Raw genomic sequence first — 15,131 nt, forward strand, 5'->3', positions numbered from 1 at the left:
GATAAATTTATGATTTTATATTTATATTATATTTAAAACAACAATTAGGAGTTATAATGGTGGGTTTTAATACAAAAATCAATTAAACTTTATAGGTGTTTAAATCAATTAAATGATGCAATCTAATAAACCTATAACTTGAATTCAGGATATTTTAAAGAAAAATAATTAAATCGGATTTTAATATTTTAAAAACTAAACTTAAATAACTAGTCAGTAGTTATTTAAGTTAATTGGATCCGGACTGCACATTGCAAGTTGTGTATATGAAAATCAATAAGAGAATCAACAAGTCACAAATAATGGAAGTTTACATAGTACTCTAGGAAACATGAAGACTGCTTAGAAGATCAAGTACCTAGCCACTAGACAAAGCCAGCATCTTTTTGCAAGGACTTGTGCCCAAAATGCACAACTATGTCAGGGCAAAACATACTAAAAACACTAAAGTACAGACAATATTACAACATGTTTAATTTACAGAATAAGCCTAGAATGGAATGACATTCCTAGGAACATGCCTATTTCGTTGTTTGGTAATGCTTTTAGTTCTTGTGAATAAGTTATTCCACTTGCAAGGGGAATAGCTAATTCCCGAGAACAAAATGCATTAACAAACAACGGAATAGGCCTATTCCTGATAATGTCATTGAATTCTAGACATATTCCGCAAATCAAATGTACTGTTAGTACCTAGCCACTAGACAAAGCCAGCATTTTTTTTGCAAGGACTTGTGCCCAAAATGCACAACTATGTCAGGGCAAAACATACTAAAAACACTGAGGTACAGACACTCTTTAGTGGCACTAAGTTACAGAAAGTAATGAACAAGCTAGCTAGGTGCTTTGCTTACACTGACTAGTTTACAATCTACACAAACAATGCAGCCCACTTTTTAGCAGCCACCATCTTCCACTTAATCACAGCGCGGATCTTGCACCACCGCGCTTTTGGATTTCCAGTACTACTTGGCATGTGGAAGAAGAAGTCGGGATAAACTGGTTCGAGGTTTGAATTGAAATGCAGACCATTTGCTGCCCAAGATGATGGACCAAACTGATAATGGTCACTATTATTACCTGCATTTAGATTATCTAGAGGGTCCAGTGAACCCCCAGAAGCCAAATCATCTTCTAAACAAGTAAAATTATGAAGTGCAAGACTGTTTCCAAGGTTAGGGTTGAACACTTGCATTCTATGAGAACTCTCGGGCATGGGATCTCCGTATTGGTCGAGATGTTGCAGTTCACTACCGGGAATTGAGTTCATTTGCATCTCTAGCTGATCTGCAGAAAATATATAAGGAGACTATGATCATGCTATTTGTCAAAAACCCATCACTAGATTAACATCGATCTCTTGTTTTTTAGTGCGTCGAATTAGAATTCTAGCCAAAAGTGACATACGAAGCTTGAGAGAGTATATATACTAACCAGTACCTTGCTCAGCTGGGAAAACGAAAGCCTCTTGGCTTAAAGAAAGGCTGTTAGAAAGGCCAATTTGATGATGATTGAAGAACACCATAGACTGGTTGTCAATGATGGAGTGGTCCTCGAGTGGGACGATATTGTCCTGGTTTCTATAAGCCTGCTGCTTAAACCGTTCCACCATTTGCTATCATAGGAATAACAAAATTCTGTCAGCACAGTTAAATAACTGCAGAAATGTCTTAGCATCAGATAAAAAAACCAGTTCCATTTAGTTATATTCAGCAGAAACTATTGCAATTTACAAACACCCAAAGGGCTAAAAGCCCTCACATTTATGCTCCAAGGATAAGAATACCAACCATCTGAGATCTGTCAAGTTTGTCGACAGGCAGGCAATTTTGGCCATCGAGGATTGCTCCCACAACACTCCAGATGGAATTGAACACAAGAGCAACACTTTCTGAAACCCGGTACATGTACCACTCGTTATCGTTCACTACACAAGTGGTGGCATGCTGTATGATTTTGTCCCAGCTCTTGTTCGATGATCCACAACCAAGTATCTGCAATTATCACAGAAAGGGCGGGTTAGATGGTTTTAAATGCGACAGAGGAGCAAATCATAAAACGTGTTCAGACAATAACCTCGCGCAATTTGGAAGGACTGGTAGCATACATCCTTAGAAAGCCTTTCACTGAAGATATTCCAATCTCAGCAAGGCTCGTATGATATGCACCGTCTTTCGCTATCTTCTCCAGCCGCCATACTTCATCATTCAAGAATGGCGGGTAATGCTTCTTGTACACTATATATATATATCCAAAAAAACATAAATATTAGTGTATATCAATGATACAGGCTAAATATTCGAGGGAAGCGGGGTTGTGCAGAACTTACACTCCCCGCGATGATCTTTCACAGCGAAGGCTTTGCTTAAGCCTTCTCTGACAACAGAACCGGAATTACTAACCACTCTCACTCCTAACCGGAACTTCCTACTCCTGATCCAGCTAGAATTATCAGTGAAATTTATGTCTCCAAGGTACCCCACTCCATTCCTTAGCTGAATCACCAAATCCCCAGCCAGTAATGGCCTTCTTCCTTCTCTTGCATTCACAATGTTATTACTGAACTCAACCTCGGTCCAATCTTCTCGACCATCGCGGGTAAATTCACCATCAACCACAACAACACAGAGTTTAATAGAAGCCAGGGGTCCAGATGTTATTCTAGTTTTGGAATAAACATCATACAAGAAAATCCTCACAGGCTCCACCTTACTGGCTGTGAAAATGGTGGACCCCAATTCACCATCAAAGTGTAGCTGGTAAGCCCTTGACTGAGATGGCGCCCCAATTTGATTAACAGGACATCTATGTCAAACATAGAAAACTTCTAAGACACAGCAGTTATAAAACACTATAAGGCCTTGATTGGAAAAACTTATTTTAGAGCTTATAGTTAATTTAAACTGCAAATAAGATATAAACTTGTTCAGTAAAACATGAAAATCTTAAAATAATAACTTATTTTGATAGTGCCTTTCTATTTTTTTTTTCATCTTTATTTACAAAAATGACATCATCTACCCTTTATTATTATTTTTTTTGTCTTTTTACACTTTCCATTAATTAACAATTAATTTTATTAAACATTTTAATTTCAATTAGTTAACTTACTACCTTATAACTTTTAAGCTTTCAGCTAATTTTTTAGCTAAGTGTGCCAAATACTAAAAATATTTACTGCAACTTAACTAACCTGAAGGATGAGTGGAACGCCTTCTCTACCGCTTCCCGCACCTAGCAGTAAACATAGTATGGTAAATTAGGAATTGCAGAGATAACATTATATTTTTGAAAAGATAAGCAAAGATATACCCAGGCTCGAAGGTTTGGTTCCAACTTGAGAGCAAGTTCATTATTGATCAACCTGCACATACAACAGGAAACAACATTAAATTCATCGAATAACCGTCCAAGACAGCAATTAACATGTGGTCATCGATCTCCTCACGTTGCAAAGTGATTCCGACGTTTAGATGCGGCGGGGGCTGAACTTTCACACCCCTCATCATCATCTCCCTCAGCTAAGCTTCGCTTCATTATATTCAATCAAATAAAAATTTGTAGCCAAATCTAAGAGCTAGCTAGTTTGTAAGATCTTAACGGGTAACTACCCAACCCCCATTATTTATATGCACACAATTAATGGCTTATTTGGGTGTTGCCTGGAAAGTACGCACGGAGCTCCACATAATTACCAACATTTTTAGTCAAATTGAGAAACAGCGTGTGTGGTTAACTACATCCTTTTGAACATTTTAATTTCTCTACGATGAGAAAGGCCAACAGGGGATTTCAAGCATTAAATAATACGGAGTAGTAGTGATGATAAGCGCGTAAAAGTGGAAACTAAGGTACAAGGCCGGAGTGTAGTGTACTAATCAAACAACGAATCATTTCCTCGTCGTGGAGGGTAAAAAACATGGTTTCCCAAGGAATGGGTTTGTTATCCAATCAGGGAAAAGACCTTAAGGGTTAGGCTCGATTGACTTTTCACTCATGAGCATAAATAAAGAGATTTAAGTTCTAAGGTTCATCACAATTCACAGTTTTCTTCTCCAATTAAGGTAAAATGAGGAGGAAAACTGTAAATTTTGATCAATCTTAGGACTTAAAATCCATTTATTCATACTCAAATTGGAATATTAAGTTGAAAATGACAAAAATACCCTTAACAATTTTAGATTTTTGAACGTATTAAACGAATAGGTGACCGGCGTGATGAATTTTGACACTAAAATAATAGTCGTGGATGAAAGTTGGTACTAAAGCAATAGTCGTGAAACCAAAATTGGTATTTGTTCTAAATATATTTATGATTTGTTAATGGCTAAAAAGTAAAAATTGAATTATAATAAGGTAAATATATAAAGTGGATTAGGTTTTTAGGTTTTTATTTTTGTACAATAAATAGGTAGAGCAGTAAATACGGTAGGTAAATACACCTACCGTGTTTACTACTCTTTATTAAAAATAATTCTAAAATGGATTGGGCCTAATTCTAAGGCTCATTCTAAAAATGAATGAGCCTAATCCTTAGGCTCTTTTTTATTTTTGTTAACCAACCATGAAAGTCTCTATTTAGATAAGCATGTGCCCCACATTCCTTATCGGGGAATACACCCTCAAACAACTTGAGTAAAAAATTAAAGGTTTTTCAATGAAGCTAAAGATTGCATAGTAGGCCAAGGAACTTGTGGTCGGGTGGCATCAAACTCTTTCCTTTATATAGGAGGTGGTGGATTCGAGTCTCAGTAGAGTCAATACTGACTCCAGTGCTTCAATAAAAAAAAAAAAAAATTGTATAGTAGAAGTTGAAAGGTGACGTGGATGAATGTAACGCGTACGTGGCGGCCGAACTGAGCATGGTATTTTGCCCGGAAGTTTATTAGAAGATGCCCACACGGCCACACCGCGCGTGGATAATTAACCTTTGAGGTATTTTAACAGGACTTATATTAGCCACAAACTATCAATTCTTTTTACTCCCTACTAATGTCATATTTTAATTCATCTAAAAAAGAAGTCACAGGGGTAATCATAATAAAAAATCAACACTTATAACTACAAGGTCACGAGTTTGACTCTAGCACTTTTAATTTGAGCCACTCAGCTATCTCTAATTTAGTCTGGTCAGAAGGCGATTTTATTTTATTTTAATGACTTCTGAAAAATGAGTTATTTTTTCAGAAAACATTTTTATTCCATATATTTGGCTGCACAACATAAAACTGTCTTGGTGTGTTTGGTTTATTTTCTGGAAAATGAGTAGAATTGTATAATTAAATATTTTAAATATTTTATTTATAATATACAAATATTTATAATAATATAAAAAATAATATTATTTATAATTTTTTTTTAAAAATGATTTTCGGCGAAAACCATGTTCTGAGTGTGACTGAAGTCATTTTTCGCCAAAATGACTAGATTTTTCCCAATCAACGAAAAATGTTTTCCGTTGACGATATTTTTCAATTGTATCCAAACACTGGAAACCCAAAAAATATTTTCTGTTGACGAGATTTTTCAATTGCATCGAAACACTAAAAATGCGAAAAATTATTTCCATTTCAAATTTTCAAACAAAGCGTAAATAAAACCAAGACATCTGTCAAAAGTTATACTGCAAGTACTCACGCTTTTCACTTGTGTTGATATAATACATTTTTATTCATCCTTTTAAAAAAAGTTGGTTGTAGATTTTATTTCTTTCTTCAATAAAATCAAGAGTGTTTAAAGTTTTGCATCTTAGAGTCCCACCACCATTTTCATTTTATCCGCATGAGGTATTCTAATAAGTTCAATAGTATATTCTTGACACTTGTGCAAAATTTTGACCATACCAACATAATATTTAACAATGTTATAAACTAACATGGTTGGCATGGTGATTCAGCACCTCGTCCCTTCGAACTCCCACCCATGTGAATGGTCGAATGGAGCAAACCATTTGGTAAGTCCCTTACCACTTAGTGTGCTGATCGTTGGGACGAAGGCTTAGACTGTCGGCGGGAGGCATACCTTTGGCAAAACCCAAAAAAAACAATGTTATAAAAAACACTTACTACATAAATAAAAGGGACAATAACACTCTTTAAACATAATAAAAGTTATTTAATCCGTACAAAATATTACCTCTCTCTATCTATAGTAGTGTACACCATTTTTTTTCATTGTATAATTTGACTGATTTATACACTCGAATGAGTCGAATCGTATAAATATGTTGACGAATCCATGCTTGCAAAGGCAGATGACATAATTAAACTAATCAATATATTAGTTAAGAATTACACATATAATTAATTAAAATTTATTAAAAATATATGAACTTTACGAAACTTTTTCTCCTTAATTAAATACTTAAAACAAAATAAACTTTCAATCTGTTACCGTCAAATTTTTACTATATATTTCATAACATTTATATAAATATTTGTATATTTTTATTTTTATTATTTCTACAAACTTTTTATCCTAACTTCTAAACTTGATAACAAACTTTGTTTTACGTAAATACCTTATCAAAGCAAACTTTTCGTTTGAATTGAATTGTCACCTTCAAAATATATTATATTTTTAATAATATTCACATAAATACTTGTATATTTCAATTTTTTTATGTTTATATTTGTAATAAACTTTTTTTTTAAACGGACAATTGTTAGCAGTAGTAATTTGGGGTTGTAAAAAACAATTAGATGTTGTTGTGTGGCAGTGAATGAAAAAACAAGCATACCAGTTCCTCTTGACACTGGTGGTTGGAGGCAGATAACTCCAAGTCTCAGGTCAAGAGTTCGAAACCGGTATCGGGGGGAAAAAACAAGCACAAGAATCGAAAGGAAGAGAACAACACCTTGAATTTTAAATGGGTAAATAAAGAGAACCTTTAAGCTATAAATTCAAACTCACCCTAAAATAGTACGAATATTTTATATATATATAGTGGTGCAAACCTAGCTCTTTTTCCAATATGGACAAATGCTTCTTCAAAGTCTTTCCACATTTATTTTTCAACTTAAATGTGTCTATTTTGAGAATCAATTTATCATTCATTCATTATCCGTTTTGAGCATAAAATATATCAATTTTTGTGTTTCAATATGAAGAACCCGAGTATACTTTGACCCGATCAAAATCAGAAGTGCTCTTTTGCTTGATCCCATAGTAGTATATCATTTATAATTTTTATTATTGTTATTATATTTTTTATAAGAAAATTATAAAAATAATAATAATCAAAGTCATAGAAAGTTAGTAAAAATGGATTGGATTTAGAATTGTAATGACTTTTATTGACTTTCTAAAAAAAAAAAGTTCGTAAAAGTTAATAAAAGTTTACGAGATGTTTTTATATAGAGTTTGATAGACTATTACAAAGTTTATAACAATTTTATAAAAGTCACTAAAAAATTATTAAAATTTATCATTTTAAAAGTTCTTAAAAATCTACAAAAATCATTATTGAATACACCCAGTTAGTTTAGTGTTTATGAATATTAAGGTTTATGTTTATGGACATATAAAATAAATATTAGGAACATAATACAAGATGATGTGATTAAATATGATGCACTAATTGATACTTAATTAAAATAACGCCATTAAATATGATGCACTAATTGACCAAGGTCCACAATATAAGATAGATCCTGATCCATGGTATAATTTGCCACTAGGTTGAGTTCAAAGGAGCAAATTATTTTATGGATCCGAGTCCACCTTACAAGGTGGATAATCCATACACAATTTACATACTAAATGTTTAGAATTTACCTTTTAAAAATTCACAATTTGTATACTACAAACACACAATGTTAGCATATATGTAATTGATTATATTGTTTTGTATTCACAAGTTCCTTTCAAATATTGCCGTCAATTTTAATACTAAAAATGCACAATTTAATCTTTTTAAAATTTAATGCAATTGTAATTATGTGTTTTGACTTAGAAACACGTACAATTTACATCCTGAAACTTCACAATTCCAATACTAAAACTACATAATTTAATGTCGTTTAGGACCAGGGTCCAAGTTCAAAGTTGTCAACTTTGAGTAGTTCGTCTATATATATATATATATATATATATAGGGTAGGGTTCCAGTGAGACCATTTCTTTAGGTAAGATCGTGAGATTAGATCTTGTGCATCCATGTAATATTTTTTAATGGTAGAGATTGATTGACGCACACACTCCATTCGCACACATTTAATCACCGTTCGCACACACTTCAACTTGGAATCTTAATTAATCTAGACCATTAAAAAATTTTGAGATCAAATCTTGTACATCAATCTAAAAAATTTTAATGGTCTAGATTGTTTGAAACACTCACTCCATTCGCACACACTTTGATGGATAATACACACACACACACACAAAAACGATGGAGTTGTTTATGAGCATGAAAACCTACTAGACTAGTAAAAATAAATATAATATCTACTATTGTAACAGAGTCAGTAGTACTCAAAAAAAAAATATAATATCTACCAGCACTGTTACACTGCTAGTAATTATGAGAGTAAAGTAAATAAGGAGAGAGTAACATCCTTTACTACAAATGATGAGGATGGTAGGAATCTTTAGTCATTAATTCATTATGTGACCGAAGATTTTCCAATTGATCAACATCAACAATAGTGGTAGAATTCAATTAATTGTCGAATCTCTTGCAAGTCTTGTTGCTTGTCTCGTTGTAGGAGGTAGTTGACCAAATTAATCAGCTTGATCTAGCCTTCCTATGACTCTTGATGCAATTTAGCCATTGTTATACTATGTGATAGTGTAAATTAGATCGGGAGTCGCGATTACATTACAAATACGTATGTAGTGAATAAGTAGAACGACGCTTAATCAGTTAATTGGTCAGTCGGATAAGTGGACTAAGGCTATGTTGTATTACAAAGTAGAAGACGATTACAAGTGGTGTAGTGTTACAATGGTAAGGGGAGAACCCCCCCTCCCCCCCCCCTTATTTATACTAAGCGAGTTGGCTAAGCATTAAATGGTCCAGATGCAAGTGGCTTGACGTGACGCGCTCTCGTTGGTACGGTCAGTCGATCGCTCTACAACTAGGCGTAAGTTGACTATCCGAGGCAACATAGCCATCATTCCCGCACAGCGTCAGCCATCCTTCCTACAGACGTAATTGGCGACCTCGCAGGTAATCCTAGAGCGTCTTTACCCATCACTAAGCTTTCCAATCTTCAACACGAGCGACGTAGTTGGTCATAAACAACAGGGATCCGACCGAGTGGTACCCTACTGGGCGATCCTACAGACAGTCCAAGTGCGTATCTACCAATCACCATGACGTCCACCTTGCATTGTAGATCCTTGTTCAAAACAACATTCAAATTATGTGTTTGTAATTAACATATTATGTATATTTAGTTAATAAATTATGTGTCTACTATAATGAACATATTATGGGTATGCAATTAAGATATTATGTGTATGTAATTAATAAATTATATATCTGTCGTTAACCTATTATGTGCTTTCAATTTATTTATGGGTACATAATTTGTTAATTGCAAACACACACATAATCTGAATGTCATTTGAATCAGGGTTCACAATGCAATGTAAACCTTAAGTTCATGGTATAATTTGCCCTCTTGATGGGCAAATTGATGTGTGAACCACGGTCCAAAACGACGTCATTTTGATGTTTTAAAAAAATTTCATTGCTCTGCATGCGTGTTAGAATAATGAACATTCTAGGGTAAGATAATGTATTTTATGAGTTAGAATAATGTACTTTATGTGTTAGAATAATGTATTTTATGAGTTAGAATAATGTATAATGTATTTTATGGAGTTAATTCCATTTTTGGTCCTAGATTTATAGGTGGCAATCCACTTCTAGTCCTTTTTTATTAGAACATCCGCTTTTGGTCCTAGTATTATTGTGACATGACCATTTTTTGTCCTTTATCAACAAAACAGTTAAAATATCGTTAAATACAATGGCATTTCGCTTTTCAATTATGGATGTTTTCTAAAAAATAAACATAAAAAATACAGCGATTCAACATACTTTGTATAAAAAAGATTAAAATGTCTTTGTATTTGACGATATTTCGAAGATTTTGTTGATGAATGACTAAAAAAGGTCATGCCGCAATAATACTAGGACCAAATGAAGATGTTCTATAAAAAAAGACTAAAACTGGATTGTCAACTATAAATCTAGGACCAAAAATGGAATTAACTCTATTTTGTGTGTTAGAATAATGAAATTTCTAGGATAAGATAATGTATTCTATGAGTTAGAAAAATGTACTTTATGTGTTAATGTTGGTCCCGACGGGTAGCTAAGTGAGTCTAGAGAGGAGGTAAATAGACTCACTAGGGATTTTCAAAAATTTTTTCACAAGTGATTATCCTAGCACTTGGTCAAAGCGTTTTGCAGCTGAAATAAATGTAGTAAAACTTTTAGTTTTGACTTTGCACGTATTTAAGTGATTTGATAAAAGTTTAGCGCTTCGAGTATGATATGCAATGCAGTATGTAAATTGTGTAAATAAAATAATATATATACACATACACAGAGAGAGAGAGAGAGATAGTTTTATAGTGGTTCGACTATCTCCTAGGGAGAACGCGGGTGGACCCGGACTGTTAAACGGACAGAGAAAGACCCGATGGATTTACTATAAAAAAAAATAGTGGTTCGGCTATAAACGAGCCTACTCCACTCTTCTTCACAAGTCGTGAAGGATTGCACTAATGTTTTCTTTGTTAGTACAATATATTTTCTTAGTGAACTCCCTTGATCACAAAACTGGACAATGCACTATCTCTAGGTTTTTCAACTTTGCAAGTTTACTCCGGCTTTTTCTACTTTTTCCAAGTAGAGTTGGTTGGTGAAAATTTGTTTCTTCTTTCCTCCAACTTGAACTTTTGGCTTGGATGATCTTGGATGAACAATGAAGCAACTCAATATTTCTTTTATAAAGCTAGATAAAACTTTGAAGCTTTTTCTCTCTTTTACACACTAGATCGCTTGAAGCTTATGAATTTTGAAGCTTGTAATTTCTTAGATGGACCAACAATCTCAACTGAATGAGATGGAGTTATTTATAGGCGATAATTTTTGTCTCGTTGGAGGAAAGACAAAAATTCAAAACCCTTTCCTTTGTCCAGTGTGTAATGTCTGCTGGGTATTGAGCCCATGTGGGTGTCAGTACTTTATGGCCGTTTGAACCTTAAAGTGTTCAGACAATTTGTCTTTTTGTCTTAACTTTTTAATGAACCTTGGGATTAGTTCCTAGGACTTTTATTTGTCCAAGACTAATCACCCACATTTTAAAGGTTTTTCGACTGTCTATCGCATAGAGAATGTTCTCTAGCTTATCCCCATGAGTCATAACTGATTCGTGCCTTGATGCTAAATATTGAATGATTGACTTTATCATTATTTCAACTTTCAAGTCTCTTCTTCGAATGATCTTTCTTTATCATTCGGCCTTGATATTCATCAAGAGGTAGACATTTCCATTATTCGACCTCTTCATACCTCTTGGTCTTGTTCTCAAGATCTCATGTCCTCGGCCTTCAGGTCTTTGGTCTTCATATGATTCGTGTTTCATGGCTCGTCCTTGAATGCTTGATTGCCTATGACTATTATACACGAACTAAAGAACACGAGTTCTAGAGTATTACAACAATTCGACCATGTTCTCATTCTATACTAAGACATGATGCGACAATGTAAAAATTAGGGGTCTAAACTATTACTATTGGTATCATCAAAATCTCAATACGAGGGGGTCCTAACAGTTAGAGTAATGTATTTTATAAGTTAGAATAATGTACTTTATGTGTTTTTGGACCGTAGTTCATACAACTTTGTAGACCACGGTCCACGCAATAATGATTGCTCTTGATGGTGGTGGGCCTCAAGATTTGGGTAAGCCAAATGCAATATTATGTTTGTGAATAAGCCGATTTTATCTTCCCAAACACAAGGTTTATATAGGGGATGTATAAATCCTAGAATTAAAGTGGCTCATAAATCCAAATTAATAATTGGATTATAACGTTTGAAACAGTTATAGTTAATACTAAAATAGAGCTAATTATCAAAACGGTCCCTTGACTATAGCGAAATTATCGATTTTGTCATTGACTAATTTTTTGACCAATTAAATCCCTCAACTTTAAAAGTCTTAACCAATTTGGTCTTTCGTTTGTTTTGCAGTTAGACATCTGTTAACTCGGAACCAAATTGGTAATTTTGTTATAATCATGGGACCATTTTGGTCATCACATGCACCATTTTCTCTGAAAAATTAATTACTGAAGTGTTCAATTGATTATAGCGAAATTACCAATTTACACCCAAGTTAACGGATGTCTAACGGCAAAACAAATGGAATACCAAATTGATTAAGATTTTTAAATTTGAGGGATTTAATTGGTCAAAAAAAAGTCAAGGATCAAATTTGTAATTTCGCTATAGGCAAAGGACCATTTCGGTAATTAACTCTTTAAAATAATATCTGCGGTTATTGAGCGTACAATATATATATTCAATTTCTTCGTCTCACTACAAAGAATCCAAATTTACTTTGACTCGACCCAATCGAGAGTGGATCCCACATATATAGGTATCACAAAACAATAACTCAAATTTGTCATTTTAGCTAAAATTTCGAACATATTAATTACCCTTACAATCTAATTATATGTTTTATTTTGTTAAATGCATAATTTTTTTCTTTCTAAATTTATTAGATACAATATAACTATATTAGTATCACAAATAAATAAAACTAAGGTCAATTACCATCCCATATTGGTTTATTTTTTAGGAAACCTATTTTACCATTGACATGTAGAATATTGTTGTTTCAAGAGATCCAAATTTTAAGGATTTTAAAATTTGTAGATAAAAAAAAAATACAAATTTTGATTTACTTACAATTATTTTAAACTTTAATATATTATGGGTGATAGATGGTGTACCTGACTGACTAAATGGAACAGTCTAAGAAAATAATTGGATCAAGAAAGCCCAATAGGCCAAGAAGAAGGTACAGTACAAGACAGTGGGCAATTTATATCTTGGACCAAGTTCCACATAGCATTGTGGACGACGTCGTTAAGCTTTAATAGATACTGTAGTTTCCCGGTGGCAAATTATACCGTGCACCACGTACGTAAACGACATTGTTTTGAGCATTGTAAACTAACCGTCCCTTTTTTTGGAAATCACGTTTCCCGTTTCGGCCAGTCTCTGTATTTATGTTAATATTCTGTGCATTCTAGGCAACCGTCTGTGTATTCATGTTAGTAACACATGTTGTGATGTGTTTGTGCATTCGAATGTTTAGGAGGATGAATTCTGTGTATTTTGTGTCAATATTTTGTGTATTCATGTTATTAACACAGGTTGTGATGTGTTTGTGCATTCGAATGTTAGGAGGATGAGTTCTGTGTATTTTGTGTCAATATTCTATGTATTCTCGGCAAACATTCTGTATATTCTAGATAATGATTATGTGTATTATAGATAATGAATTCCCTGGAGTCATTCGCGTCCGCGTCCACTAACATCGAAACGTCGTTTTGGACCAGGGCGCACATTGCTATGTGCACCGTGGCAATGTGCACCATGGTCCACGATATAACGATTGTTTCCCGATTCTCATGTGTCAACACATTTAATTTATTCTAGGTACATAATCAATACTCTTAAGGTACAGAATTTCATAACACGAGATACAAAACTCACAACACAAGACACATACACATGTTATATATTTATTTATTCGCAAATCTGATTTATGTAGATAATTTCTGTCCTATAGGCACATAATTTCATAATACAAGAATAAATTTGTAAAATAATACACATAATATGTTGTGTGTTACACAACTACTAATCTATTACATGTACAGAATTCACACGCTTAAAGTACAAAATTGCATAACATGAGACACAGAATGCATAACACAAAACACACACATATTTTATATTTACTTTAGTTCATGTACATAATCAATATTCTTAAGGTACAAAATTGCATAACATAAGACACAAAAACACATAACACAAGATACACAGACGCCAGGGCCGGATTTTGGGCTGTGCAAACTGTCCAACAGCATACGGCCTCAAATTTTAGAGGGCCCAATATTTAATTTTTACATAGCTAGTTAACAAATTAAAAAACAAAAAGTTTCCAATTAATCTTAAAAGACTTAAATATAGAAATGGTAAAAATGTGTGTTTATTATATTTTATATTAGAGATCAAGGGTTCAAATCCTCCCTTTGCAAGTTTGTGCACACCTTTTTTTCTTTTTTTTTGATTAATTCTTTTAAATCATTTTGTATTTCTCTTTGCGCACAACAGCTTATTATTATTGTTATTATTATTATTATTATTATTATTATTATTATTATTATTATTATTATTAGAAAAATTACAGTATTGATTTTAAAGATTGTGCTTTTGGTACGGTCTCATTTATTTACAAGAATGGGACCACTAAAATCTAAAAATCGGCCCTGACAGACGCATAACACATGACACAAAAAACGCATGTTAAATTTACTTTATTTCAGGTACAGAATCCATATACTTAGGAGGCATTTGGTTCACGAAATTTTGGATTTCCCCAGGTAATAGGATTACTTCTAGGAAGGTAGTGTAAGATTTTGGAATGTAAGATTACCTTATGTGTTTGGTTTGAATTATGGAATAAAATATTACCTTGTTTGGTTAAGGGTTATATTTTAGGTTATATAGACCAATTTTACCATAGGTTATATAAACATGTATATTTGATTATATAAATATTATACACACACACACACACACACACACACACATACATACATACTAGGTGTGTTAATAGGTAATATATATATTATTATTATATAAGGATTGATTAACAAGGGCAAAGTTGAAATATTTCAAGGTAATATAAGATTACCTAAGAAAATGGGGGTGATCTTGAAACATTACCGCCACATAAGCTTTGAGGTAATATAACATAATCACGTAATGAAAATGCGTGTGATTATACCTATTAACACACCTAGTCGAGTTCTTGTGGGATGAACTTAATGGCTAAGTTCCACAAAAACAGACTAGTCAATCTAAC

The 15,131-nt window shown here is 33.3% G+C and overlaps 1 protein-coding gene across 6 annotated transcripts; it reads right to left on the reverse strand.

Annotated features, from left to right (window-relative positions):
- Positions 1–263: 263 nt before the first annotated feature.
- Positions 264–3,605, reverse strand: LOC116006275 (calmodulin-binding protein 60 D-like). Of its 6 annotated transcripts, none has more exons than XM_031246584.1 (9): positions 3,449–3,605; positions 3,313–3,364; positions 3,194–3,234; positions 2,330–2,805; positions 2,077–2,237; positions 1,791–1,994; positions 1,441–1,615; positions 1,194–1,287; positions 963–1,095 (listed from the first exon to the last, which is right to left on the reverse strand). In XM_031246584.1, exons 1-9 carry the CDS (start codon positions 3,535–3,537, stop codon positions 1,092–1,094), a joined length of 1,296 nt encoding a protein of 431 aa, XP_031102444.1. In that variant the 5' UTR covers positions 3,538–3,605; the 3' UTR covers positions 963–1,091. The 6 variants fall into 6 exon arrangements, with proteins under 6 accessions (XP_031102440.1, XP_031102439.1, XP_031102444.1 ...); XM_031246582.1 differs by having other exon boundaries at positions 1,435–1,615; XM_031246585.1 differs by having other exon boundaries at positions 978–1,080.
- Positions 3,606–15,131: the final 11,526 nt, after the last annotated feature.

This window comes from Ipomoea triloba, chromosome 15 (assembly GCF_003576645.1).
Source record: "Ipomoea triloba cultivar NCNSP0323 chromosome 15, ASM357664v1".
Classification (NCBI taxonomy): Eukaryota; Viridiplantae; Streptophyta; class Magnoliopsida; order Solanales; family Convolvulaceae; genus Ipomoea; species Ipomoea triloba.

Coding starts and splice junctions, on each gene's coding strand:
- LOC116006275 (XM_031246579.1), bottom strand. CDS start 3,537: ATGAAGCGAAGCTTAGCTGAGGGAGATGATGATGAGGGGTGTGAAAGT. Junction 3,365..3,448: donor CGTCGGAATCACTTTGCAAC/GTGAGGAGATCG, acceptor TTGTATGTGCAG/GTTGATCAATAATGAACTTG. Junction 2,238..2,329: donor GAAAGATCATCGCGGGGAGT/GTAAGTTCTGCA, acceptor ATATATATATAG/TGTACAAGAAGCATTACCCG.